The sequence below is a fragment of the Salmo trutta genome, chromosome 1, assembly GCF_901001165.1.
Source record: "Salmo trutta chromosome 1, fSalTru1.1, whole genome shotgun sequence".
NCBI lineage: Eukaryota > Metazoa > Chordata > Actinopteri > Salmoniformes > Salmonidae > Salmo > Salmo trutta.
The window spans coordinates 10,192,494-10,219,236 of NC_042957.1; the positions used below are offsets into that span (position 1 = coordinate 10,192,494).

Consider the following 26,743-nt stretch of genomic DNA (forward strand, 5'->3'; position numbering starts at 1 on the left):
GAATCTGACAATTAATCTGGATGGTTGTACAGTCGTCTCAAATAAAACTGTGAAGGACCTCGGCGTTACTCTGGACCCTGATCTCTCTTTTGAAGAACATATCAAGACTGTTTCAAGGACAGCTTTTTTCCATCTACGTAACATTGCAAAAATCTAAAACTTTCTGTCCAAAAATGACGCAGAAAAATTAATCCATGCCTTTGTTACTTCTAGGTTGGACTACTGCAATGCTCTACTTTCCGGCTACCCGGATAAAGCACTAAATAAACTTCAGTTAGTGCTAAATACGGCTGCTAGAATCCTGACTAGAACCAAAAAATTTGATCATATTACTCCAGTGCTAGCCTCCCTACACTGGCTTCCTGTCAAGGCAAGGGTTGATTTCAAGGTTTTACTGCTAACTTACAAAGCATTACATGGGCTTGCTCCTACCTATCTTTCCATTTTGGTCCTGCCGTATATACCTACACGTACGCTACGGTCACAAGACGCAGGCCTCCTAATTGTTCCTAGAATTTCTAAGCAAACAGCTGGAGGCAGGGCTTTCTCCTATAGAGCTCCATTTTTATGGAATAGTCTGCCTACCCATGTGAGAGACGCAGACTCAGTCTCAACCTTTAAGTCTTTACTGAAGACATATCTCTTCAGTAGGTTCTATGATTAAGTGTAGTCTGGCCCAGGGGTGTGAAGGTGAACGGAAAGGCTGGAGCAACGAACCGCCCTTGCTGTCTCTGCCTGGCCGGTTTCCCCTCTTTCCACTGGGATTCTCTGCATCTACCCCTATTACGGGGGCTGAGTCACTGGCTTACTGGTGTTCTTCCATGCCGTCCCTGGGAGGGGTGCGTCACTTGAGTGGGTTGAGTCACTGACGTGGTCTTCCTGTCTGGGTTGGTGCCACCCCTTGGGCTGTGCCGTGGCGGAGATCTTTGTGGGCTATACTCGGCCTTGTCCCGGGATGGTATGTTGGTGGTTGGAGATATCCCTCCAGTGGTGTGGAGGCTGTGCTTTGGCAAAGTGGGTGGGGTTATATCCTACCTGTTTGGCCCTGTCCAGGGGTTTCATCGGATGGGGCCACAGTGTCTCCTGACCCCTCCTGTCTCAGCCTCCAGTATTTATGCTGCAGTAGTTTATGTGTCGGGGGGCTAGGGTCAGTCTGTCACATCTGGAGTATTTCTCTTGTCTTTTCCGGTGTCCTGTGTGAATTTAAATATGCTCTCTCTAATTCTCTCTTTCTCTTTCTTTCTTTCTCTCTCTCGGAGGACCTGAGCCCTAGGACCATGCCTCAGGACTACCTGGCTTGATGACTCCTTGCTGTCCCCAGTTCACCTGGCCATGCTGCTGCTCCAGTTCCAACTGTTCTGCCTGCAGCTATGGAACCCTGACCTGTTCACCGGACGTGCTACCTGTCCCAGACCTATTGTCCCAGACCTGCTGGAACCCTGACCTGTTCACCGGACGTGCTACCTGTCCCAGACCTGCTGTTTTCAACTCTCTAGAGACAGCAGGAGCGGTAGAGATACTCTCAAAGATCGGCTATGAAAAAGCCAACTGACACTTACTCTTGTGTTACTGACTTGTTGCACCCTCGGCAACTACTATGATTATTATTATTTGACAATGCTGGTCATTTATGAACATTTGAACATCTAGGCCATGTGCTGTTATAATCTCCACCCGGCACAGCCAGAAGAGGACTGGCCACCCCTCATAGCCTGGTTCCTCTCTAGGTTTCTTCCTAGGTTTTGGCCTTTCTAGGGAGTTTTTCCTAGCCACCGTGCTTCTACACCTGCATTGCTTGCTGTTTGGGGTTTTAGGCTGGGTTTCTGTACAGCACTTTGAGATATCAGCTGATGTAAGAAGGGCTCTATAAATACATTTGATTTGATTTGATAGTGGGGTAAACAGGCAGTGGCTCGGGTGGTTGATGTCCTTGATGATCTTTTTGGCCTTCCTGTGACATCGGGTGCTGTAGGTGTCCTGGAGGGCAGGTAGTTTGCCCGGTAATGCGTTGGGCAGACCACACCACCCTCTGGAGAGCCTTGCGGTGCAGTTGCCGTACCAGGCGGTGATACAGCCCGACAGGATGTTTTCAATTGTGCATCTGTAAGATTGTGAGGGTTGTAGGTGACAAGCCAAATTTCTTCAGCCTCTTGAAGTTGAAGAGGCTCTGTTGCGCCTTCTTCACCACACTGTCTGTGTGGGGGGTCCATTTCAGTTTGTCAGTGATGTGTACGCCAAGGAACTTGAAGCTTTCCACCTTCCCATTGATGTAGATAGGGGGGTGCACCCTCTGCTGTTTCCTGAAGTCCACGATAATTTCCTTTGTTTTGTTGACGTTGAGTGAGAGGTTGTTTTCCAGGCACCACACTCCCAGAGCCCTCACCTCCTCCCTGTAGGCTGTCTCGTCATCGTTGGAAAATCAAGCCTACTACTGTTGTGTCGTCTGCAAACATGATGATTGAGTTGGAGGCGAGCTTGGCCACGCAGTCATGGGGGAACAGGGAGTACAGGAGAGGGCTGAGCACGCACCCTTGTGGGGACCCAGTGTTGAGGATCAGCGGAGTGGAGGTGATGTTTCCGACCTTCACCACCTGGGGGATTCCTGTCAGGAAGTCCAGGACCCAGTTGCACCGGGCGGGGTTCAGACCCAGGTCCTCGAGCTTCAGACCCACGGCCTTGAGCTTAATGATGAGCTTGGAGGGTACTATGGTGTTGAATGCTGAGCTATAGTCAATAAACAGCATTCTTACATAGGTATTCCTCTTGTCCAGATGGGATAGAGCAGTGTGCAGCGTGATGGCAATTGCATCGTATGTGGATCTATTGGGGCGTTAATGAAGTGGGTCTAGGGTGGCAGGTAAGGCAGAGGTGATATGATCCTTGACTAGTCTCTCAAAGCACTTCGTGATGACAGAGGTGAGTGCTACGGGGTGATAGTCTTCCCTTACTCTCCCTGTTCCACAACTCTTGCCACTTATTTTGAACCACTGTTCTTACTAATCTCTTGGCTTCTGCTTTACTGATAAACATCCTAATGTTGAGATGGAATTGTCTAAGAGCCTGCTTGGCAATAATATCCACTTCCTCATTCCCCTCTACTCCCACATGAGCTGGTACCCAGAGGAACATTACAAATACCCCCATCTGTTTCACCCTATACAAGCACTGCAAAACCTCATACAATACATTCTGTCTGCTCTGAGACACAAATGAATTTGTTCATCAGTGCTGCACAGGAGTCAGAGCAGATGAATACCTTGTCTGGACTCACCTCCTCCACACACACTGCAGTCAATAGTATGGCCAACAACTCCATTGGGTAAACAGATACATGATCTGTAGCTCTTTTCGTCACTGCCACCTTAAACTCAGGAACACTAAAATCTGCTCCTGCCCTCCCTGTTTTGGGGTCCTTAAATCCATCTGTGAATTTATTAAAGAGAGCATTGTGTTCTTAAATGTTCACTTACAACTGAATCTACTCCTTCCTCAACATCTCTCACTCTCTCAAGCAACCATAGATCTATCAGTGGTTGAGGGAGAAACAAAGGTGGGACAGCAGGAAGAAGCACAAAGGGACTAAATTCCCTCCCAAAGAACCCCATCTCTCTCACCATTAACTTTACCGGCATCTCTCCCAACACTACCTGCACCGCTTCCAGCGGAGAGGTCCTGAGTGCTCCACAACATATTCTTAGTGTTTGGGACTGGATAACATCTAGCTTTTTGATCAATATGCTATACTTCCATAATCCATTGATGACTTTAACAGCGCTATATATATCATTTTAGACACCATTCTATCTATCCCCCTCTATATTCCTGACAAGCAACACGTCACATCCAATATTTTCTTTCCTTTGACAACTACTCTGTTAATATGCTCCGCCCATATCATTCGAGTGTCAAACCAGACCCCCAAGAACCTAAACCCCTCCCACCCTCTACAGATTCCTTCCATACAGCTTCAGGTATATTTCCTCCTCAACCTTCCTTCTAGAAAAAAAACACAGTCTGTGTTTTCTCAACTGAAAACTTGAAGCCCCACCTGAGGGACCACTACTCTACTTCCCTAATCGCTTCTTGAACTCTTCTGGCTGTATGGGTAACATTTCTCCCTCTCTTCCACAGCGCTCCATCATCCGCAAGCAATGACCTCCCAATATCAGGTCTCACCTGAGAGAATACATTGTCAATCATAATAGAGAACAACAAAGGACTAATGACACTTCCCTGGGGGATACCATTATCCACCTCATAGCTTTCTGACATAGAGCTCCCCACCCTCACTTGTATTGATCGCCTGAAAATAAAAACCTTTATCCAGTTAAAAACCCTTCATCCAACCCTCATTTTATCCAGCTTGATAATTAGGCCTTCCTTCTGCATCATATCATAAGCCTTTTCTACATCAAAGAAAACGGCTACCACAACCTGGTTATTTGCCTGTGCCTTCCGTATGACTGACTCAAGGCACAGTACAGGATCCATCATACCCCTGCCTTTCCTGAACCCCCTCTGATCTGGTAACATTAGTCCTTTACTCTCCAGAAAGCAAGTCAGCCTTTCCGTTATCATCCTTTCCATAAGTTTACATACGTGAGATGTCAACGCTATCGGCCTATAGCTTGAAGGACTTGTAGGGTCTTTCCCAGGTTTCTGTATTGGCGCAACTACTGCCTGCTTCCAACTTCCAGGCAGTTTCCCTTCCTACTTCACCTTATTATAAAGGCCCAATAATTTCCCTATTGCAATCATGATGTAACACATCTCATCCTTACCAGGAGATGGGGGTGGCAGGTACCCTAGTGGTACCCTAGTGGTTAGAGCATTGGACTAGTAACCGAAAGGTTGCAAGATCGAATCCCTGAGCCGACAAGGTAAAAATCTGTCTTTCTGCCCCTAAACAAGGCAGTTAACCCACTGTTCCTAGGCTGTCAATGAAAATAAGACTTTGTTCTTAACTGGCTTGCCTAGTTAAATAAAGGAAAAATAAAAGTAAAAGGGCCATTCAATGTATCCCCCACCATCTCTTTCTGATCCAGGAACCCCAGATGTTCTTCTCTGACCCTGTCTCTCACGCTGCCCCTCTTCTGTCAGATTATTTGAGCTGTGCACCTTCACAAATACCTGGGCTGACATCTCTGCCTTCTCCATATCTCTCACTGCAACAATCCCCACAGTTTTCAGCACAGGGAGATCCCAATCTCTTCTGTCCCCATGTAACCGATGTGAAATGGCTAGTTAGTTAGCGGTGGTGCGCGCTAATAGCGTTTCAATCGGTGACGTCACTCGCTCTGAGACCTGAAGTAGTTGTTCCCCTTGCTTTGCAAGAGCCGTGGCTTTTGTGGCGCGATGGGTAACGATGCTTCGTGGGGTGTCAGTTGTTGATGTGTGCAGAGGGTCCCTGCATCAAGCCCAGGTTGGGGCGAGGAGAGGGACGGAAGCTATACTGTTACATCCTCTTAATCATCTCCCATACCTCTCCCACAGGAGTGGTGCTGCCTATGTTTCCACAGAACTAGTGCCAATACTCCCTCCTAGCTGTCCTAATGATCCTCCTTGTGCTTGTTTATACTGAATCAGGTGCTGGTAATTATGGGACCTTTTCAACATTCTGAAAGCGCTGTTCCTACTCTTCACTGCTTCTCTACACCCTTCACTCTACCAGGGGACTGCGTTACTCTTTCTTCCCCCTGTACCCATAGGAATCACCTGCCTTGAGGCCCCTACTATTGCTCCTCTTATTCCCTCATTGACTGTTTCTATATCTGAATGAAGATCTACCTGAGACAACTCCTGTTCACTCAACTCCTGAAACAGACCCCACTCCACTTTCCCAAATATCCATCTCCTACTGATTCTTCCTCCCTCGTGATAGGATGATAGTGATCACTACCCATTATAGATTCCTCCAAAACCTCCCAACTACATCTGCCTGCCATTACATTTGAGATCAAAGTATAATCCAGAGCAGATTCATTTCCAGTTACTGGGTCAATCCTGGCTCCCCAGCCGTCATTAAGACTCACAAGCCATTTCTCATCCAGTAGTTACTCCAACACTTGTCCATAAACAAATTAATCACAGTGTGCAATAACTAAATTCGCCTTTGCACTCCTAAACAACGCGATTTTTAAAAACGTTGGCAAAGGGTAAAGTCTACAAAACCTAGTCCACTCTGTTCATAACACATTATAGTTTTGAGAACAGAAAACTGTATTGAGATCAAATGTTTTGAGATGAAATGTTTTCTCATTGATGAGAAAATTAGCAGAATGTCGGCCAAAATGTATCTCGTTCCATTTTATTCCACTGCCAGCCACTGGGCTTCCTCTCGCCACCACATTTGCTAGTGAGTGGAAACGCCAAGAGGGTGCTTCAAATGTATTCATCCAGTGAAATGTCTGTGAACTGGACGTTGAAAACATGGCTTCGGAATCGACAAATCAAATATTCCTTTGCTAAAAAATGTACGTCTCTGTTGTTGTTTCCACTAGATAGCACAGCCACAAAGTTGGAAACAAACATTTGCTTTTTGGTCTTAATTTAAGGTTAGCAATGTGGTTAAGGTTAGGTCTAAAATCACATTTTAAGAAGATACATTGTAAAACAACAACAACAACAATAAAAGAACCATAACGTTGAACGCTAATCTCCACCGATAAAGAAGATACACTGTAAAACTAGGCGGGGTTTATGACTTTGTGGCTGTGGTAACTAGTGACGGCCCTCCGCTGCGGGAGCGGACTTTTAGCGGATTTGATGTATCGCAGTTAGCTAGCCACATAACCATACCTCGGTGCATCTTACCGGAGGTAGCTACACAGACGTGAAGAGTCGCCCGTAATAATCGATAAACCGACGTGTTGGGGTATGTCAAATCTGATTCAGTAGCTACTTTTTCCACCATATTGTCTGAGTTTTAACAACGGTAGGTAGCTAGATAACTCAAAACATTGCGAATGGTTTCCCGGTAGTTAGCCAGCGTATCCGCTAACTACAACAGCCGCAGCTAACCTTGTCAAGCGTGTTCCGTTGTGGAGGGCAAAACCTCTAACATTACTTGCCTAACTAGCGAGAATAATTAGGGTAGGTTGGCTATAGTTGTCCCTAACGACAATATAACCAATGCCAACGTGAAGGTGATTTGTCTTTCATAAGTAGTTAGCCTGTAGTTAGCTAGCTAGCTAGCACCAGGCCTGGCTTTTCAACCACACACACGACACGGTTGGAATTTTAGATATGAATAGTTGTCAGCTGACACATTATACAGCCAATAGTGCTTAACGATTAGTGCTTTTTGAGGTCGGTTCGATTATAAAACAATAATCACTGGTTTAAAAAACCATTAAATGCACTACATTGTGGGTTGAATGCTGTAGCAACACATAATAAAACAAAGTCCCACGACTGTCCATTACTGGTTCACTTAACTAACATTTATTAACATTACTTTAATAAAATATTTCAGTTGTTGTGCATATTACATTAGTTTTATTTGATGACTTTATTATTTAATTCCAAGCCATGTCATCTCTATAGAGCTGCTGTCTGACACAATCATCAGTAGTTATTCAGAGTCAATAAGGCATAGTTGGCATTCAGTCAAAACTATCAGTCACTTAGATAATGTATTTTCAAGGTAGTGATGCCTTGACAAGCAACTATTCTCTATCTCTCTCCTTCTCTGTGTCTGCCCCACACTAACCTAACATAGCAGGCGTAAAAGAAACAGACCGGACAAGTAGGCGCGCAATGGATTATGGTCATTGTAGTTGATTACCACGTTTTCAGCGATAACTGGGTGAAAAGAGCCAAAAATAAGCCGACTGATCTCCTGTCGCCAACCGTTAAACGTCTGACTGACATGTCGTGATAACAATGCCTGACTAATGTGTGCGTGGCACCTGCTTCTTAAAAAAATTGCTTTGAACTATATTGTTCATCTCCAGGCTATTATAATAGCCAAAGCCTCTGAACTGCAGGAGGGTCAACTCATACAATTTGGATTAGATGTTTTATATTTTCTGTTTAAAGAAACTCGTCTTCCTCTTACATGGTAGGCCTACTGCTGGCAATTGTAGCCTATATTCGTCACCCGTTGGATATGATAAACACAATGGCAATTATGCACTCCAATAGTAATTATATGCAAATCCATCAATCCACTGTAGCCTAAATATAGCTGTAATCTTTCTCACATCAATGTCTTCATTAGTCTATTATATTGCTGAAATTCCAAGTTGAATCGATCGATCAAGTGGTTATAGCCAACCTGATAGAAAGTCATGTCATAAGCCCTATTCAGAACGGACTGTTACTAGAACATTGAGTATGTTTTCTTATTTAAGGCAAGTCCGTTAAGAACAAATCCTTATTTACAATGACGGCCTACCCGTCGTTGTTATGTAAATGTTACCCCAGCATCACCGGCATAGCGTAGTTTCTCTGGACCCCCGCAAGTTCGGAGTTCGCCAGCCCTAAAATACAATTTAAATAAATCTAATGTGTCAGCGTTCAGCCACTTGCAAAGTAGGCTATAGGCTGCTGCGGCCATTCTCGTTCAGTGGCTAGAGGACGCAGTAAAGAGAGAGAGATCAAATAACCCTGTCTATAGCCTGCTGATCACCCTGTCTATAGCCTGCTGATCACCCTGTCTATAGCCTGCTGATCACCCTGTCCATAGCCTGCTGATCACCCTGTCCATAGCCTGCTGATCACCCTGTCCATAGCCTGCTGATCACCCTGTCTATAGCCTGCTGATCACCCTGTCTATAGCCTGCTGATCACCCTGTCTATAGCCTGCTGATCACCCTGTCCATAGCCTGCTGATCACCCTGTCTATAGCCTGCTGATCACCCTGTCTATAGCCTGCTGATCACCCTGTCTATAGCCTGCTGATCACCCTGTCTATAGCCTGCTGATCACCCTGTCTATAGCCTGCTGATCACCCTGTCTATAGCCTGCTGATCACCCTGTCTATAGCCTGCTGATCACCCTGTCCATAGCCTGCTGATCACCCTGTCTATAGCCTGCTGATCACCCTGTCTATAGCCTGCTGATCACCCTGTCTATAGCCTGCTGATCACCCTGTCCATAGCCTGCTGATCACCCTGTCTATAGCCTGCTGATCACCCTGTCTATAGCCTGCTGATCACCCTGTCTATAGCCTGCTGATCACCCTGTCTATAGCCTGCTGATCACCCTGCGGATCACCCTGTCTATAGCCTGCTGATCACCCTGTCTATAGCCTGCTGATCACCCTGTCTATAGCCTGCTGATCACCCTGTCTATAGCCTGCTGATCACCCTGTCTATAGCCTGCTGATCACCCTGTCTATAGCCTGCTGATCACCCTGTCTATAGCCTGCTGATCACCCTGTCTATAGCCTGCTGATCACCCTGTCTATAGCCTGCTGATCACCCTGTCTATAGCCTGCTGATCACCCTGTCCATAGCCTGCTGATCACCCTGTCTATAGCCTGCTGATCACCCTGTCTATAGCCTGCTGATCACCCTGTCTATAGCCTGCTGATCACCCTGTCAATAGCCTGCTGATCACCCTGTCAATAGCCTGCTGATCACCCTGTCCATAGCCTATCAGCCATTGATACATTTTAGTGAAGCAATGGGTGGTTATTTTGACTCTAGGCCTACAGTTTAATTTGACTGAGGGCTTTATTTATATCTGTGCAACCACTTATTGATAAGGATAGCCTAAAATCTAGCTCTTCAAAGGGTAGTCTAGGCTATATATAGACAATGAACAGCGATATAGTTGATGTGATCACATTGGCTAAATTGATACATTGCTGCACTGATGCATTGCAAAACATGCACAGAGAAATGTATTAATTCATACAATGAGCCCACAGACCTGTAGGTGGCAGTACGCAGACTGTCAGTGGCAGGCTACCTTGTATTTTTTGTCGTATAAAGACATCTTCTGCTAATGTCTCCAGTCATTTAAAATGTAGTAGGCTAGAAATGGCATGAATTGTGTTTTTATATAGGCTTAAGACCACATTTGTGGCATCGAAAAGGAGAAGAAACATCTCTCTCTTTGCCATTTCTAACATGGGCATTGGAATTCTTCCATGCATCTCTCACACAGTAGGGTAGGCTCCATACACATATTAAATAAAGCATGGTTTTATAAAGTTCTTTATAAACTGGGTGGTTCAAGCCCTGAATGCTGATTGGCTGACAGCCATGGTATATCAGACCGTATACCATGGGTATGACAAAACAGTTATTTTTACTGCTCTGTTTATAATAGCAATAAGGCACCTCAGGGGTTTGTGATGTATGGCCAAAATACCACATGTGGAGCATATCTAAACCAATTGTTATTGTAGCCGATGCCTGTTTATTCCTAAAAAGCAAGGCTCAATAAAGCCAAAATGTTCAGGATTTGTCATGACGTGATCACAATGGGCTGGGATGTTTTCGGTTCCGTTTAGCCTATAGGTTATGCGTAAGAATGCAACTGCACTGAAATGAATAGCCAGATTCAATGAGTATCCCCCCCTGAAAATAAAACGTTAATTTGTTAAGATGTTTTGTCTATGGATAGACCAATACTTTTGGTATTTTGTTATAGGCATAGGCGACCACTAATCTTCTCAATTCCAGAGCATTTAACCTCTATGGGCTAGGTGGGACGCTTGCTCAACAGCCAGTGTAATCCCGTGGCGCGATATTCAAATACCTTAGAAATGCTATTACTTCAATTTCTCAAACATATGACTATTTTACACCATTTTAAAGACAAGACTCTCGTTAATCTAACCACACTGTCCGATTTTCAAAAAGGCTTTACAACGAAAGCAAAACATTAGATTATGTCAGCAGTGTAGGTTGCAGGCTGCAAACCATCCAGCCTAATCTATATTTTTAAAGAGGTGATGGGCCTATTTTAGCTAAATTGACAAATTCAATTGATTAGATTGCTCTTCCAATTTAATAATATTTATAAAGCATCGTATACATGTAGGTGTTCATGGTGAGATATTTCATAATAAACTGACTCGTAGGTGTTCGTGGTGAGATATTTCATAATAAACTCACTCGTAGGTGTTCGTGGTGAGATATTTCATAATAAACTCACTCGTAGGTGTTCGTGGTGAGATATTTCATAATAAACTCACTCGTAGGTGTTCGTGGTGAGATATTTCATAATAAACTCACTCGTAGGTGTTCGTGGTGAGATATTTCATAATAAACTCACTCGTAGGTGTTCGTGGTGAGATATTTCATAATAAACTCACTCGTAGGTGTTCGTGGTGAGATATTTCATAATAAACTCACTCGTAGGTGTTCGTGGTGAGATATTTCATAATAAACTGACTCGTAGGTGTTCGTGGTGAGATATTTCATAATAAACTGACTCGTAGGTGTTCGTGGTGAGATTTCATAATAAACTGACTCGTAGGTGTTCGTGGTGAGATATTTCATAATAAACTGACTCGTAGGTGTTCGTGGTGAGATATTTCATAATAAACTGACTCGTAGGTGTTCGTGGTGAGATATTTCATAATAAACTGACTCGTAGGTGTTCGTGGTGAGATATTTCATAATAAACTGACTCGTAGGTGTTCGTGGTGAGATATTTCATAATAAACTGACTCGTAGGTGTTCGTGGTGAGATATTTCATAATAAACTCACTCGTAGGTGTTCGTGGTGAGATATTTCATAATAAACTCACTCGTAGGTGTTCGTGGTGAGATATTTCATAATAAACTCACTCGTAGGTGTTCGTGGTGAGATATTTCATAATAAACTCACTCGTAGGTGTTCGTGGTGAGATATTTCATAATAAACTCACTCGTAGGTGTTCGTGGTGAGATTCATATAACTCACTCGTAGGTGGAGATATTTCATAATAAACTCACTCGTAGGTGTTCGTGGTGAGATATTTCATAATAAACTCACTCGTAGGTGTTCGTGGTGAGATATTTCATAATAAACTCACTCGTAGGTGTTCGTGGTGAGATATTTCATAATAAACTCACTCGTAGGTGTTCGTGGTGAGATATTTCATAATAAACTCACTCGTAGGTGTTCGTGGTGAGATATTTCATAATAAACTCACTCGTAGGTGTTCGTGGTGAGATATTTCATAATAAACTCACTCGTAGGTGTTCGTGGTGAGATATTTCATAATAAACTCACTCGTAGGTGTTCGTGGTGAGATATTTCATAATAAACTCACTCGTAGGTGTTCGTGGTGAGATATTTCATAATAAACTCACTCGTAGGTGTTCGTGGTGAGATATTTCATAATAAACTCACTCGTAGGTGTTCGTGGTGAGATATTTCATAATAAACTCACTCGTAGGTGTTCGTGGTGAGATATTTCATAATAAACTGACTCGTAGGTGTTCGTGGTGAGATATTTCATAATAAACTGACTCGTAGGTGTTCGTGGTGAGATATTTCATAATAAACTCACTCGTAGGTGTTCGTGGTGAGATATTTCATAATAAACTGACTCGTAGGTGTTCGTGGTGAGATATTTCATAATAAACTGACTCGTAGGTGTTCGTGGTGAGATATTTCATAATAAACTGACTCGTAGGTGTTCGTGGTGAGATATTTCATAATAAACTGACTCGTAGGTGTTCGTGGTGAGATATTTCATAATAAACTGACTCGTAGGTGTTCGTGGTGAGATATTTCATAATAAACTGACTCGTAGGTGTTCGTGGTGAGATATTTCATAATAATCTGTCGTGTGACGTATACATAAACACTATGTCTACATGACTTGTGCGTGACGTGAACGCGTTGACAGTTCAATGCCTTAGAAAAACCCCGTGTCTCCGTTGACAGTCCATGTTAATTCATGCCGGTATCTTATGTCGCTAGGAAGACGTTAGGTGACTTGGTGAGAGGTATCAGTAACTTCATAAGGCTTTTTTTTTTTAGACCTGAAATCACTCGCTATACCAGTCATCCTGTTTGGACTGGAGAGTTGTTTACTGTTGTGTCCACTGTTCTCTTATGACTGTTCTGACTGTGTACTTTGGTCCAATGTTTTATGTGGGTGATTTCCACAAGATGTCGTTCCCTCATCTCAACCGACCCCTGTTGCCACCGGGAATCCCCCCTCCACAGTTCTCTGGTTTTCCTTCAGGTGAGTCGTCATACACAGAGGTCCTGTCCTTATGGACCTGTCTATGTAAATTATACAGGTAGTTAGTCAATTGTGAACATGCCTTTGATTTGTAAAGGATATATAATACTCTGCGAACTTTGTATTGATAGAGAAACATTAATATAATGGATGAGTTTCCCACTAGTAATTACCAGTTGGAGAGCCGTTCAAATGGATTTTTCCCAGTCGTATGTGGTAAACATATATACCAATGATATCGCTATCATTCTCTATGTCCCAGTATGAGGTGTCTGAGTGCACGGCCAGCGCCATCAAAGCCATCTCCATTTTGAAGTAGTACATTTTCTTCTACTGCTTCTGAGTTGGCAGACAAACTGAAAGGTTGCCTTCTGCCATCTAGAGTGTGTTGTTTGAACAGGTATAAAGCCAAGTATGGCGATTTTACTGCTAACTACAGTTATGGAATGTTTGCTCACAAGTATACAGTGCCTTCAGAAAGTTAACACCCCTTGTCTTTTTTCCACATTTTGTTGTGTTACAGCCTGAATTTAAAATTGATTAAATTGAGATTTGTCGCTGGCCTGCACGCAATGGCCATAATGTCAAAGTTTATGTATTGAGAAATGTTTACTAATTAATTAAATGAAAAGCTGAAATGTCTTAAGGTAATAAAGTGGGGGGGAAAGAATTTGATCCCCTGCTGATTTTGTACGTTTGCCCACTGACAAAGAAATGATCAGTCTATAATTTTAATAGTAGGTTTATTTGAACAGTTAGAAACAGAATAACAACAACAACAAATCCAGAAAAACGCATGTCAAAAATGTTATAAAATTATTTACATTTTAATGAGGGCAATAAGTATTTGACCCCTCTGCAAAACATGACTTAGAACTTGGTGGCAAAACCCTTGTTGGCAATCAGAGGTCAGACGTTTCTTGTAGTTGGCCACCAGGTTTGCACACATCTCAGGAGGGATTTTGTCCCACTCCTCTTTGCAGATCTTCTCCAAGTCATTAAGGTTTCAAGGCTAACGTTTGGCAACTCGAACCTTCAGCTCCCTCCACAGATTTTCTATGGGATTAAGGTCTGGAGACTGGTTAGGCCACTCCAGGACCTTAATGTGCTTCTTCTTGAGCCACTCCTTTGTTGCCTTGGCCGTGTGTTTTGGATCATTGTCATGCTGGAATACCCATCCACGACCCATTTTCAATGCCCTGGCTGAAGGAAGGAGGTTCTCACCCAAGATTTGACGGTACATGGCCCCGTCCATCGTCCCTTTGATGCGGTGAAGTTGTCCTGTCCCCTTAGCAGAAAAACACCCACAAAGCATAATGGTTCCACCTCCATGTTTGACGGTGGTGATGGAGTTCTTAGGCAGCATTCCTCCTCCTCCAAACACGGCGAGTTGAGTTGATGCCAAAGAGCTCCATTTTGGTCTCATCTGACCACAACACTTTCACCAGTTATCCTCTGAGTCATTCAGATGTTCATTGGCAAACTTCCGACGGGCATGTATATGTATTCTTGAGCAGGGGGACCTTGCGGGCGCTGCAGGATTTCAGTCCTTCACGGCGTAGTGTGTTACCAATTGTTTTCTTGGTGACTATGGTCCCAGCTGCCTTGAGATCATTGACAAGATCCTCCCGTGTAGTTCTGGGCTGATTCCTCACTGTTCTCATGATCATTGCAACTCCACGAGGTGAGATCTTGCATGGAGCCCCAGGCCGAGGGATATTGACAGTTCTTTTGTGTTTCTTCCATTTGCGAATAATCACACCAACTGTTGTCACCTTCTCACCAAGCTGCTTGGCGATGGTCTTGTAGCCCATTCCAGCCTTGTGTAGGTCTACAATCTTGTTCCTGACATCCTCGGAGAGCTCTTTGGTCTTGGCCATGGTGGAGAGTTTGGAATCTGATTGATTGCTTCTGTGGACAGGTGTCTTTTATACAGGTAACAAACTGAGATTAGGAGCACTCCCTTTAAGAGTGTGCTCCTAATCTCAGCTCGTTACCTGTATAAAAGACACCTGGGAGCCAGAAATCTTTCTGATTGAGAGGGGGTCAAATACTTATTTCCCTCATTAAAATGCAAATCAATTTATAACATTTCTGGCATGCGTTTTTCTGGATATTTTTGTTGTTATTCTGTCTCTCACTGTTCAAATAAACCTACCATTAAAATTATAGACTGATCCTTTCTTTGTCAGTGGGCAAACGTACAAAATCAGCAGGGGATCAAATACTTTTTTCCCCCACTGTAAGTATTCAACCCCTTTGTTATGGCAAGCCTTAACAAGTTCAGGCCTGAAAATGTGCTTCGCAAGTCACATAATAAGTTGCATGGACTCACTCTGTGTGCAATAATAGTGTTTAACATGATTTTTGAATGACTGCCTCATCTCTGTACCCAACACATACAATTGTCTGTAAGGTCCCTCAGTTGAGCAGTGAATTTCAAACACAGATTCAACCACAAAGACCAGGGAGGTTTTCCAATGCCTCGCAAAGAAGGGCACCTAAAAAAAAGCAGATATTGAATATCACTTTGAGCATGGTGAAGTTATTAATTACACTTTAGATGATGTATCAATACACCCAGTCACTACAAAGATACAGGAGTCCTTCCTAACTCAGTTGCTGTAGCGGAAGGAAACCACTCAAGGATTTCACCATGAGGCCAATGGTGACTTTAAAACAGAGGTTAATGGCTGTGATAGGATAACACTGAGGATGGATCAACAACATTGTAGTTACTCCACAATACTAACTTAATTGACAGAGTGAAAAAAAGGAAGGCTGTACAGAGTAAAACATATTCCAAAACATGCATCCTGTTTGCCACAAGGCACTTAAGTAAAACTGCAAAAAATGTGGCAAGGCAGTTCACTTTTTGTCCTGAATACAAAGTATTATGTTTGGGGCAAATCCAATACAACACATTACTGAGTACCACTTTCCATATTTTCAAAGTCATGGCTGCATCATGTTATGGGTATGCTTGTAATTGTTACGGAATGGGGATTTTTCAGGATAGAAATAAACAGAATGGAGTTAAGTATAGGCAAAATCTTAGAGGAAACCTGGTGCAGTCTGATATCCACCAGACACTGGGAGATTAATTCACCTTTCAGCAGGACAAGAACCTAAAACACAAGGCCAAATCTACACTGGAGTTGCTTACCAAGAAAACAGTGAATGTTCCTGAGTGGCCGAGTTACAGTTTTGACTTAAATCTGTTTGAAAATCTATGGCAAGACCTGGAAATGGTTGTCTAGCAATTATCAACAACCAATTTGACAGAGCTTGAAGAATTTTGAAAAGAATGATTGGCAAATGTTGCACAATCCAGGTGTGGAAAGCTCTTCGAGGCTTACCCAGAAAGACTCACAGCTGTAATCGCAGCCAAAGGTGATTTGTAACATGTATTGACTCAGGGGATTGTGTTTTAGCATTGCATTTTTCATGAATTGTTTACAGATGTTAGAATTTTTCTTCCACATTGACATAAGAGTTTTGTGTGTAGATCATGGACAAAAAAACCATGTCAAATCCATTTCAATCCAACTTTGTAACACAACAAAATGTATAAAAGGTGAAGGTGTGAATACTTTCTGAAGGCACTGTAATTCATTGGCTGATGACCCGGATAGAATCATGTGATCCTTCCTTCACCCATAGGAAGTCCCACCCAGTTGACTACCTTAAAATGATAAAGCCCTTTGGTAATGTCCATGCCAAAACAGGTTTTATCCATCTATAGTTCTCTATCGAACTCTATGGTGGTAAATTCCCACTTCCCACTTGATTACGAATGCAACCAATACTGTGACACTTCCTGTATTTTGAAAGTTATATATCTTGGAAACTTGATTGCTGACATGCAAAACATTTCAGGAGTGTATCAACAGTGGACTAAAGAAACAAATACCTACAGATTGTTTTTGATTTGAATTTTCCTTTAATCCAAATATATTTTGTATACATTAATCCGGGTTATCACTTTTCTAGGTACCCCAATGATACCAGTCCACATGGGCATAATGACCCAGAACCCCACAGTCCTGGTACCCACCTCCATGCCCGTGGTCAGTAAGCCCGCGGCCCCCAGAAAGGAAGCTCCCCCGGACGAGAACAGCGGCCCCACCACCACAGTGTTTGTAGGAAACATCTCGGAGAAGGCCTCGGACATGCTGATTCGGAAGTTGCTGGCGGTGAGGAAGTGGAACTTGCATGTAGTCATATTGGAAAGAGACAGCAACCTTTTATTTAGGCTACAGACGGTGACCATGTCCCAATAACCAAACGAGCGCACTACATACTGCATACTAAGTACTCATCGTCGCATACTATTTATGACAATGTTTAGTAAGAAGCATGCCACAGCCTTGGTATACTACCACAGCTAGAAAAATGAGCCAGATATTTCACCAGATGTATAAATGTGAAGCATCCGGTTGGTGTTTCCACTCACTACCAAATATGGTGATGAGGAAGCCCAGTGGGAAAAGATGGACCGAGATGGATTTTGTTCAACGTTCTGCACATTTTCTCATCGATGAAACATTTGATTTCCATACAGTTTTCTGTTTCCAAAAATAGAATCTGTAACAAGTTTTTAAAAAGTGAGTTTAGAAGCCTCAAATCGTCAGGGCATGGACTCTACGAGGTGCCAAGCGTTCCACAGGGATGCTGGCCCACGTTGACTCCAATGCTTCCCACAGTTGTGTCAAGTTGGCTGGATATCCTTTCGGTGGTGGACAATTCTTGATACACACAGGAAACTGTTGAGCATGAAAAACCCAGCAGCATTGCAGTTCTTGACACAAAGTGGTGTACCTGGCACCTACTACCATACCTCGTTCAAAGGCACTTAAATATTTTGTCTTGCCCATTCACCCTCTGAATGGCACACATACACAATCCACTTCTCAAGGCTTAAAAAGCTTTCTTTAACTTGTCTCCTTCCCTTCATCTACGCTGACTGAAGAGGATTTAACCAGTGATATCAATAAGGGATCATAGCTTTCACCTGGATTCACCTGGTCAGTCTGTCATGGAACGAGCAGGAGTCCTTAATAATGTTTTGTACACTCAGGGTTTAAACCGGAAAGGATAGTCTAACTGGCTAGCTAGGTTAAATATGAAGTTGTCATTCAACAACAGCAAGATTTTCAGGTATCCAGCTAACTTCAAGTCCTGCTAAAGCGCATAGCTAATGTTAGCTATTTAGCTAAAGTAAAGGCACTGCAGGCTGCAAATAACAATCTGTTTTCAAAGATGTACAATTAAATAGTCGTGATCCTATTAAGGACAGAACTGCAGGAAACTCTTTTTGCATCTTCTTTGCCATCTTCAATTCGTTTATTGTGTGTGTGTGTGTCTGTGTGTGTGTGTGTGTGTGTGTGTTTGTTTATATGTGTGTATGTTTATATTTTTTACTTTCAAAGAAATATCAAATCTCAAAGCCGTTCTTTTATTTAGTTTGAATGCATTGTGAGTGAGAAATTCCCCAAAAGTTTACAGTTCATTCATACTATATGAAAAGCCAAAATTAGTATGACACCTACGCATTTAAAGCATACTACATTTTCGAAATGTCACATACTATAAAACGTTATTTAAAAAAAGATATATACTCCACAGCCTACTATTTAGGACGCTGTTATGGGTATTCGGATACGGCCAATGTCTTTAGTCACACATCATATTAGTACAATGCAGCTTTCAAATAGACAATTCAAATCAGGATAGTTGTTTTGAGAGGTTTTCTTCTGTTTTCGGTATGTGTATGAAGGTTGTTAGCCTTTGGGGTTCAACTGATTTGTAAAAGATGTTTATCTTTTGGCCAAATATTTTATTTCAATTTTTTTCTGGTTTTCACCTGATCAGTGGTGAAAAAATTACTCAATTGTCATACTTGAGTAAAAGTTAAGATATCTTAATAGAAAAGGACTCAAGTAAAAGTGAAAGTCACTCAGTAAAATCCTACTTGAGTAAAAGTCTAAAAGTATTTGGTTTTAAATATACTTGAGTATTAAAAGTAAATGGAATTTCTCAAATGTACTTAAGTATCAAAAGTATAAATCAGTTTCCAATTTCTTATATTAAGCAAACCAGATGGCACAATTTTCTTGTATTTATTGTTGACAGATAGCCAGGGGCACACTCCAACACTCAGACATAATTTACAAACAAAGCATTTGTGTTTAATGAGTCTGCCAGATCAGAGGCAGTAGGGATGACCAGGGATGTTCTCTTGATAAGTGTGTGAATTGGACCATTTTCCTGTCAAAATGTAACTTACTTTTGGGTGTCAGAGAAAATGTATTTGAGTAAAAAGTACATTACTTTACTACATTCCTAAAGAAAACAAAAGTAGGGAAAAATATTCATAGTAAAGTACAGATACCCCAAAAAAACAAATTAAGGAGTACTTTGTTTACTTAAGTACTTTACACCACTGCACCTGATACTCTATGATAGAAATGTAAACCATCTTCTTTAGTAGGTCCATGTCATAAAGAAATGTTTCTCTCTTCAGAAATGTGGCCTGGTCCTAAGCTGGAAGCGAGTCCAAGGAGCCTCTGGAAAACTTCAAGGTAAAAACAGAACAGGTACAACATTTGTGAAATATTCTACCACCATGTAAGTCCAATGTCCCTCCCCCAGGCATGCTTTCTCAATCTGAAGCAACAACTATTTAGCATGCTCCTGGTCCATAGGCACTAATTTTATATATATAAGGAAACAGACTGAAACAGGGTGTGACTACGTGGACTTTCCCGATAAGAAACACTCATTTGAATTTTTTATTTTACATTACATTTACTTTTAGGTAATTTAGCAGACGCTCTTATCCAGAGCGACTTACAGTAGTTTTAATGAACACGACTCTGACAAAGCTATTCCTTAATTCCCCCGGTCCTCATCTCTCTCACACACACACACACACACACAAAGCGTATTTTTGCTACGGTGTTTGTCGGTATGACACGATCACAAAGATAACAACCAAACAGCAGCAGGTAGGTGGCCAACCATTAGGTACATTCACAGGCCCTAATAGCTTGTGCCCCACGCAACTGGCAGCCCTGGATGAACAGGTGACTTTCAGCACCGCAGACAGCGACCCAGCATGCCCAGTAGTCAGCATTACTGATCTGAGATGTGTACTAACACAACAGACATGTAATCATAGTAGATGGTCTATCTCCTCACTGTTGGCCGTCAGTTTTAAAAGGAGATGATGGCAAGGGATGAGTCATCCTTGATCGGTCCGGTTTTGACTATGTCTATATCCGTTTCAGTGCAGAAAAGGACCTCTCAATGAACGCTATTGTGGCTGATGTAGTGAGGACCAGCTGCAGTAACTTTGTCGCCTCGGGGACCTTCTGTGTCAGGTCATGCTGAAACAAAAAGGAGCTGTCCAGTTAATTTGTCTCCTATAATTTGTGAACTGTACAATGTGACAAGATCAGCCTCAAGTCTAACGAAGTCAAAGTACTTGCAGTATTTTGATGAGCATTTTATTTAGTGTAGTTCACTAAGCCAAGGAAATGAAGTGGTCAAAGTGGTCAAACCTGGCTCTCATCTGAACGTTGATATGGTCCAGTATGTTGGAGTAGATTCGCCCTCTCTACTCTGATCAGGTGTTCACTACGAGTTTCTGCCAGGCACAGTTCATTGCATTTATGCTCGAATCGCTCATATAAACATCTTGTCACTGCTGTTCTAGTTCTTTCAATGTGTCGTTTCTATGGGTACGGCAGACACACATCCATCACTTTGTTCTGCAGAACCTGGAGCAGCGCATCAGTTTTATTGAAAATTCCATCATAGGTCATGAGCAAAAAGTAAACATGATGGCCGTCTTTAAATGGGCTGCTACCTGTTAAATGTTTTTCAGCAAAGGCCTGTAATAGTTCCACATAGTTGTCCCTGGGCCTGTTTGAGGAGCTGGCACTCTCATCGTTGCCACGAAATGCCAACTCCTGTTTACCTTGGTAGCATTAATTAGCTAGGTCTTTCAAAATCTGGTTCTCTTTAACTTTGCATTGTGCATATTGATGTTCAATGAAGAGTGGAGAACAGCAGGCATTGGAAGCAGTAGAGTCGGCTGCTAGCAGTGCAGCCATAGATCCACTCATTCTGATACCACTCGTGTTATTTTCTGTCCCTTTTGATGTAGGTCCCTCAGCTCAGGTGCTAGTCTTCCATCCCTTATCACCCTGTTTCGCTAGAAAATCCAACTTTAAACTGTTTCAGATGCAATACGTTAGCCGCCCTGATCAGCTTGTTTTAGCTAGCAGTAAAACGAACGTAACCGGCAAAAGGCGGCAGTTGACATGTGACGTCCACAGGCAGGAGCGAGCCCTGCCTATCCCATTACTTCACACCAATGCACATTTTGTTATTTAAGTGCAATGAAAATGAATGGGACATACTGACACATGAAAAGCAGCAAAGCTCTCGGCCTGCCTTTCAGTGTGTATGGTAGAAACATGCATGCACAAGTCCTGTCAATGCCTTGCATTGAGTTTGAAGGGCGGGAGAAAGGCACACAGCAAGGCTGCCAATTTGGGAAGTAAGTACTAGTTCAGAAATCAATTTTAACATGCAGAAAAGATAACCAAATGATTGACAATTTATATTTATTTTTCATTTATTTATTTTTTCATTTTTACAGGGTAGGCCAAGCCTACTACACTGCCGTCACTGATTCCTGGTGGTGAATCTGCGCTGGTGTGTGATAAACACTGTGCCATCCCTCCTGTCTCCTCTATTCTCTACAGCTTTTGGATTCTGTGAGTACAAGGAACCAGAGTCGACGCTGCGGGCCCTGCGACTGCTCCACGAGCTGCAGATCGGGGAGAAGAAGCTGCTGGTGAAGGTGGACGCCAAGACCAAGGCCCAGCTGGACGAGTGGAAGGCCAAGAAGAAGAGCAGCACCAACGGCAATGGGGTGGGGAGTGGGGACACGCTGCGATCAGGATCACCTTTATACGCCAAGTACATTTACATAGAACTGGAATTAGATTTGGTGAAATGGTGCTGCCACAGTAAACAGAATCGACAGGTCAAATACATCGACCATCAAAATAGAGTGGATAGAACGGGCTTCCCCATTCATTCTATTTCTATGATATCAACAACGAATTAACACATGCAGATGGGAGAGGGGAACGGTTCTTGCAATCTAAATGACAATGTAATCTAGTGGAGGCTAAGATGGACCAAGCACTAGGAAGCAGGGCTGCCTAAACAAATGGGCAACTCTGTCCCGAAAGGCCTGGAACAAAACAGCCCCTTATCATTCAATTTCGACTAGTTAGGCTGAGTCGACTTATAATACTTATTATAATACTAACCTGCCTGCCACCTCTCTCCCTCTTTCTCTCTCTTTGCCTTCTCTTTCTTTCTCCTCTCGCTCTCTCTGTGTTTGTGATAGAAGGCGGAAGCAGAGGATGGAAAAGAGGAGGAAGAGGAGGAGGTGATCGACAAGGACACCCAGATGCGGGACCAGATCGTCAAGGGCACCATCGACGGGCTGATCCGAGAGTACGCCAGCGATCTCAAAGCTCCCTTGAATGATGATGAATCTCAGCAACGCAGGAAAAGGAAAGAGAAAAAAGAGGAGGTACGTGGAGATCCTTTCTCTGTTATCACTCTGGGGGGGGGATCCTTTCTCTGTTATCACTCTGGGGGGGAATCCTTTCTCTGTTATCACTCTGGGGGGGGAATCCTTTCTCTGTTATCACTCTGGGGGGGGAATCCTTTCTCTGTTATCACTCTGGGGGGGGGAATCCTTTCTCTGTTATCACTCTGGGGGGGAATCCTTTCTCTGTTATCACTCAGGGGGGGGAATCCTTTCTCTGTTATCACTCTGGGGGGGGGGGAATCCTTTCTCTGTTATCACTCTGGGGGGGGAATCCTTTCTCTGTTATCACTCTGGGGGGGAATCCTTTCTCTGTTATCACTCTGGGGGGGAATCCTTTCTCTGTTATCACTCTGGGGGGGAATCCTTTCTCTGTTATCACTCTGGGGGGGAATCCTTTCTCTGTTATCACTCTGGGGGGGAATCCTTTCTCTGTTATCACTCTGGGGGGGAATCCTTTCTCTGTTATCACTCTGGGGGGGGATCCTTTCTCTGTTATCACTCTGGGGGGGGGGGAATCCTTTCTGTTATCACTCTGGGGGGGGGGGAATCCTTTCTGTTATCACTCTGGGGGGGGGAATCCTTTCTCTGTTATCACTCTGGGGGGGGGGGGATCCTTTCTCTGTTATCACTCTGGGGGGGGGGGATCCTTTCTCTGTTATCACTCTGGGGGGGAATCCTTTCTCTGTTATCACTCTGGGGGGAATCCTTTCTCTGTTATCACTCTGGGGGGGAATCCTTTCTCTGTTATCACTCTGGGGGGGAATCCTTTGTCTGTAACCTGATATGCATTGGTTGGGGTTGTGATATTGTATTTGGGCACATTATACATTAACTGATACACAAAGCTCTGGACAGGGCTTAAGTCTAGTCCTGGACTTAAAAGCTTTTTCAATGTAGATTCTACCTGGAGTATGCTTTGTAGACCAAGAATAAGCTTAATCTGTGTCTGGGAAACTGGCCCACAGCTCTAGGTGTTTCTTCAGGTTGTGTGATCTGTGTAAATGGCAACACTACGCTAACATGCTGACGACACCGCTCGCGTCGCGTGCGCAAAATGCAAAATAAATGTAGAAATCTAAATGATTCATTTATTGCACCCACACTGCTCGCGTGCGCCAACAAGCATCTGCGTTGCCAACAAGCATCTGCGTTGCCAGGCGCAAAAATAGAAGTCAGCTCTATTTGTGATGCAGCTTGCGCTGCAAGTCCTGGCTCTCCCATCTCCTCATTGGTTATACCCACGTGGGTGACTGAAAGACAAACGAGGTCAGTGGCGGTAATGACCTAATTTATGAAAGTTGCCAATCACAATATAAAGTCAAGAGAAGAAAAGGCCTGGAAGGAAGAGAGATGACTAGAAATGATTCGGTTGACAGTTTTATCTGTGGATTAATTGGTGGAGTAGAGGACCTTGTGCATTTCAGGTAAAATAACAACTTAATGTTTATATCCCAGGACAAATTAGCTAGCAACAGCAAGCTAGCTAGCTAAATTGCCATAAATGTTTAATGCTTTTCGACCTGTCCCCAAATGAATGTAATTGGTTCAGTTTGTTTTGATATTTTAACCTGCGTGCCGTGATCGCGTTTGGTGTGGGGGGACAAAATACATTTATGCACGATGGCGCATGCGCGCAGCCGGTTTGGGTTCCGTGTAAGAAATGGTCCCCAGTTGACATCATGACCCTGAACAATGTCCCATTTGCCTGCATCCCATTGTCCCTTAGGAGGATATCAACGCAATTGACGGGCTGGAGGATGACAAGAGAGACCTGATTTCCAGAGAGATCAGTAAATTCCGCGACACCCACAAGGTATAGTAGCGTATTCATCTCTCTCACTCACATTGCAGGTTTGGGAAAAGAAGCTACACATGCTAGTAGTACACTCCTTTTAGTTTTCACACTTACTGCTAGTGGACACTTGCACAAAGACCCTTTCATGATTGTACTCTAAATATAGGATGGGAGAAGAGTAACATTTTTATACCAAAATATTGTATACATTGCTCTAAAATCAGATTTTGATTGGCAATGTCAGAAATTTAGAAATATCTGGATTTTTACCATGTCATTTCAATGTTATCTAGTCTGTTCCAACACGAATAGTTGTCCGATTTCTAGTATTGTCACCGTTTTCAAACCTAATTTGACTCGTGTGATGGCGGGACACTTATTTGTGTATATTAGGGTATTCAGGTGTGACAGTACAGATGGTTAGATCCATAAGTCATTCATCACACACAAACAAAATGCATGGCGACAATGTAAAGTTACCTTAAAGCTAATCTATTCATTAAACCCAACCATTATGATAGACATCATATGGTGACTAAAGCAAGATGAATCTCAGAGCTTTGGAAAAAGTTGTCGAGGATAGGATGTAAGTATGAGCTTTCCTTTATTTTGTACATATACTGGACGCCCCCCTCTCGAAGACTCGCATAGGGGCAACTGCACAGGCACTCTGGCGTACGTTTGTGACTGGAACCTTAGGAGAACCTCTAAACAATACACAGCCAACCGTTTCCATTACATACATGTCAACATGACATTGGTCTTGCTCCTATTTACCATATGGGGACAGAGAACCGTGCTGATTCGATTACCAACATTTTATCATGTTATCCCCAAGCCGTAGAGGCCAGTGAACCTGTGTGAGTCCTCTGTAAATTGTTTATTCTACATAATGTGTGTGAAAGTCACTGAGACTCAATAACCACTGTTATAGCAGGGAGGGGGGGCGCCCCTCCACAGCACTCTGTGTTCTGAAGACCAGTTGGGTAAGTCCCAATCCACCCTGTCGATGAGTGTGTGTGTGTGTTAGGGATTTTCTCTCTCTCTCTCGTTGTTTTTTCTGTCCGTTACTTTAGCTCTTTCTTTCTCCCTTGTTTAACTTGTCTGTCTCCTTTTCCACCTGATTCCACTTGCCATTCACCCTCTTCATTTACATGTGCCCATTATTTGAGTTGTTTTCAAAGTTCATTATTTACAGCAGTAGACTTGCAGTAAAGGAGCTCCTAATACACAATGAGATGTTGTCTCCAGTGTGAATGGTAAGGCCTATGGTTAATATATAAGAGGGGAGAGTAATGTACCTATGGCCTATATGCAGTTAATTAGTGACTCTATGCCCAAGCTGTCACCAGTAGAACACAGAGCAAGGTAAGTTGAAGTAGGAAGACAGACTAACCAATTAGATCCAGGAACAAGATTGATTAAGACTCATCTCCCTTCCAGCCATGCCCATAGTACCTGTGCTCTGTCTTCTCCGTCCCCTCCCCCACCCCTCTCTTCTCCGTCCCCTCCCCCACCCCTCTCTTCTCCGTCCCCTCCCCCACCCCTCTCTTCTCCGTCCCCTCCCCCACCCCTCTCTTCTCCGTCCCTCCCCCACCCTCTCTTCTCCGTCCCCTCCCCCACCCCTCTCTTCTCCGTCCCCTCCCCCACCCCTCTCTTCTCCGTCCCCTCCCCCACCCCTCTCTTCTCCGTCCCCTCCCCCACCCCTCTCTTCTCCGTCCCCTCCCCCACCCCTCTCTTCTCCGTCCCCTCCCCCACCCCTCTCTTCTGCCCCCATCTCTCTCTTCTGCCTCCGTCCCCCCCATCTCTCTCTGCTGCCTCCGTCCTCCCCATCTCTCTCTTCTGCCTCCGTCCCCCCATCTCTCTCTTCTGCCTCCGTCCCCGACCCCAAATCTCTCTCCTGCCCCCCCCATCTCTCTCTTCTGCCTCCGTCCCCCCCATCTCTCTCTTCTGCCTATTGTTTTGGTCTTAAGCTGCACTAGACCCATGGCTCTGTAGTTCTGGTCAGGACAACCATCTGTTGTTCATTATGGACCAATGGACTGCTTTTATGTCAAGAGCAGACAGCTATCGGAATCCTGTGGTCTCAACCCGACACATACATGACAAACACAATGCATTCAGAATGTGTGGCTTATAATTGTAGCTGTAAATCAGTTCAGAG

At 43.6% G+C, this 26,743-nt stretch overlaps 1 protein-coding gene across 4 annotated transcripts in view; it reads left to right on the forward strand.

Moving 5' to 3' along the window:
* The first annotated feature begins 6,727 nt into the window (after nt 1-6,727).
* LOC115158675 (RNA-binding protein 25) overlaps nt 6,728-26,743 on the forward strand; it is a 29,549-nt gene continuing 9,533 nt past the window's right edge. Inside the window, exons 1-7 of one of the 4 annotated variants that reach the window (XM_029708009.1) lie at nt 6,728-6,874; nt 13,066-13,141; nt 17,135-17,337; nt 19,668-19,740; nt 21,919-22,088; nt 22,578-22,763; nt 24,511-24,597. In XM_029708009.1, the coding sequence (XP_029563869.1) occupies nt 13,066-13,141; nt 17,135-17,337; nt 19,668-19,740; nt 21,919-22,088; nt 22,578-22,763; nt 24,511-24,597 (795 nt within the window). In that variant the 5' untranslated portion in view covers nt 6,728-6,874. Of the gene's footprint in view, nt 6,875-13,065; nt 13,142-17,134; nt 17,338-19,667; nt 19,741-21,918; nt 22,089-22,574; nt 22,764-24,510; nt 24,598-26,743 lie in introns of all 4 variants that reach the window. The other 3 variants (XM_029708171.1, XM_029707916.1, XM_029708087.1) reach the window with 3 other exon arrangements.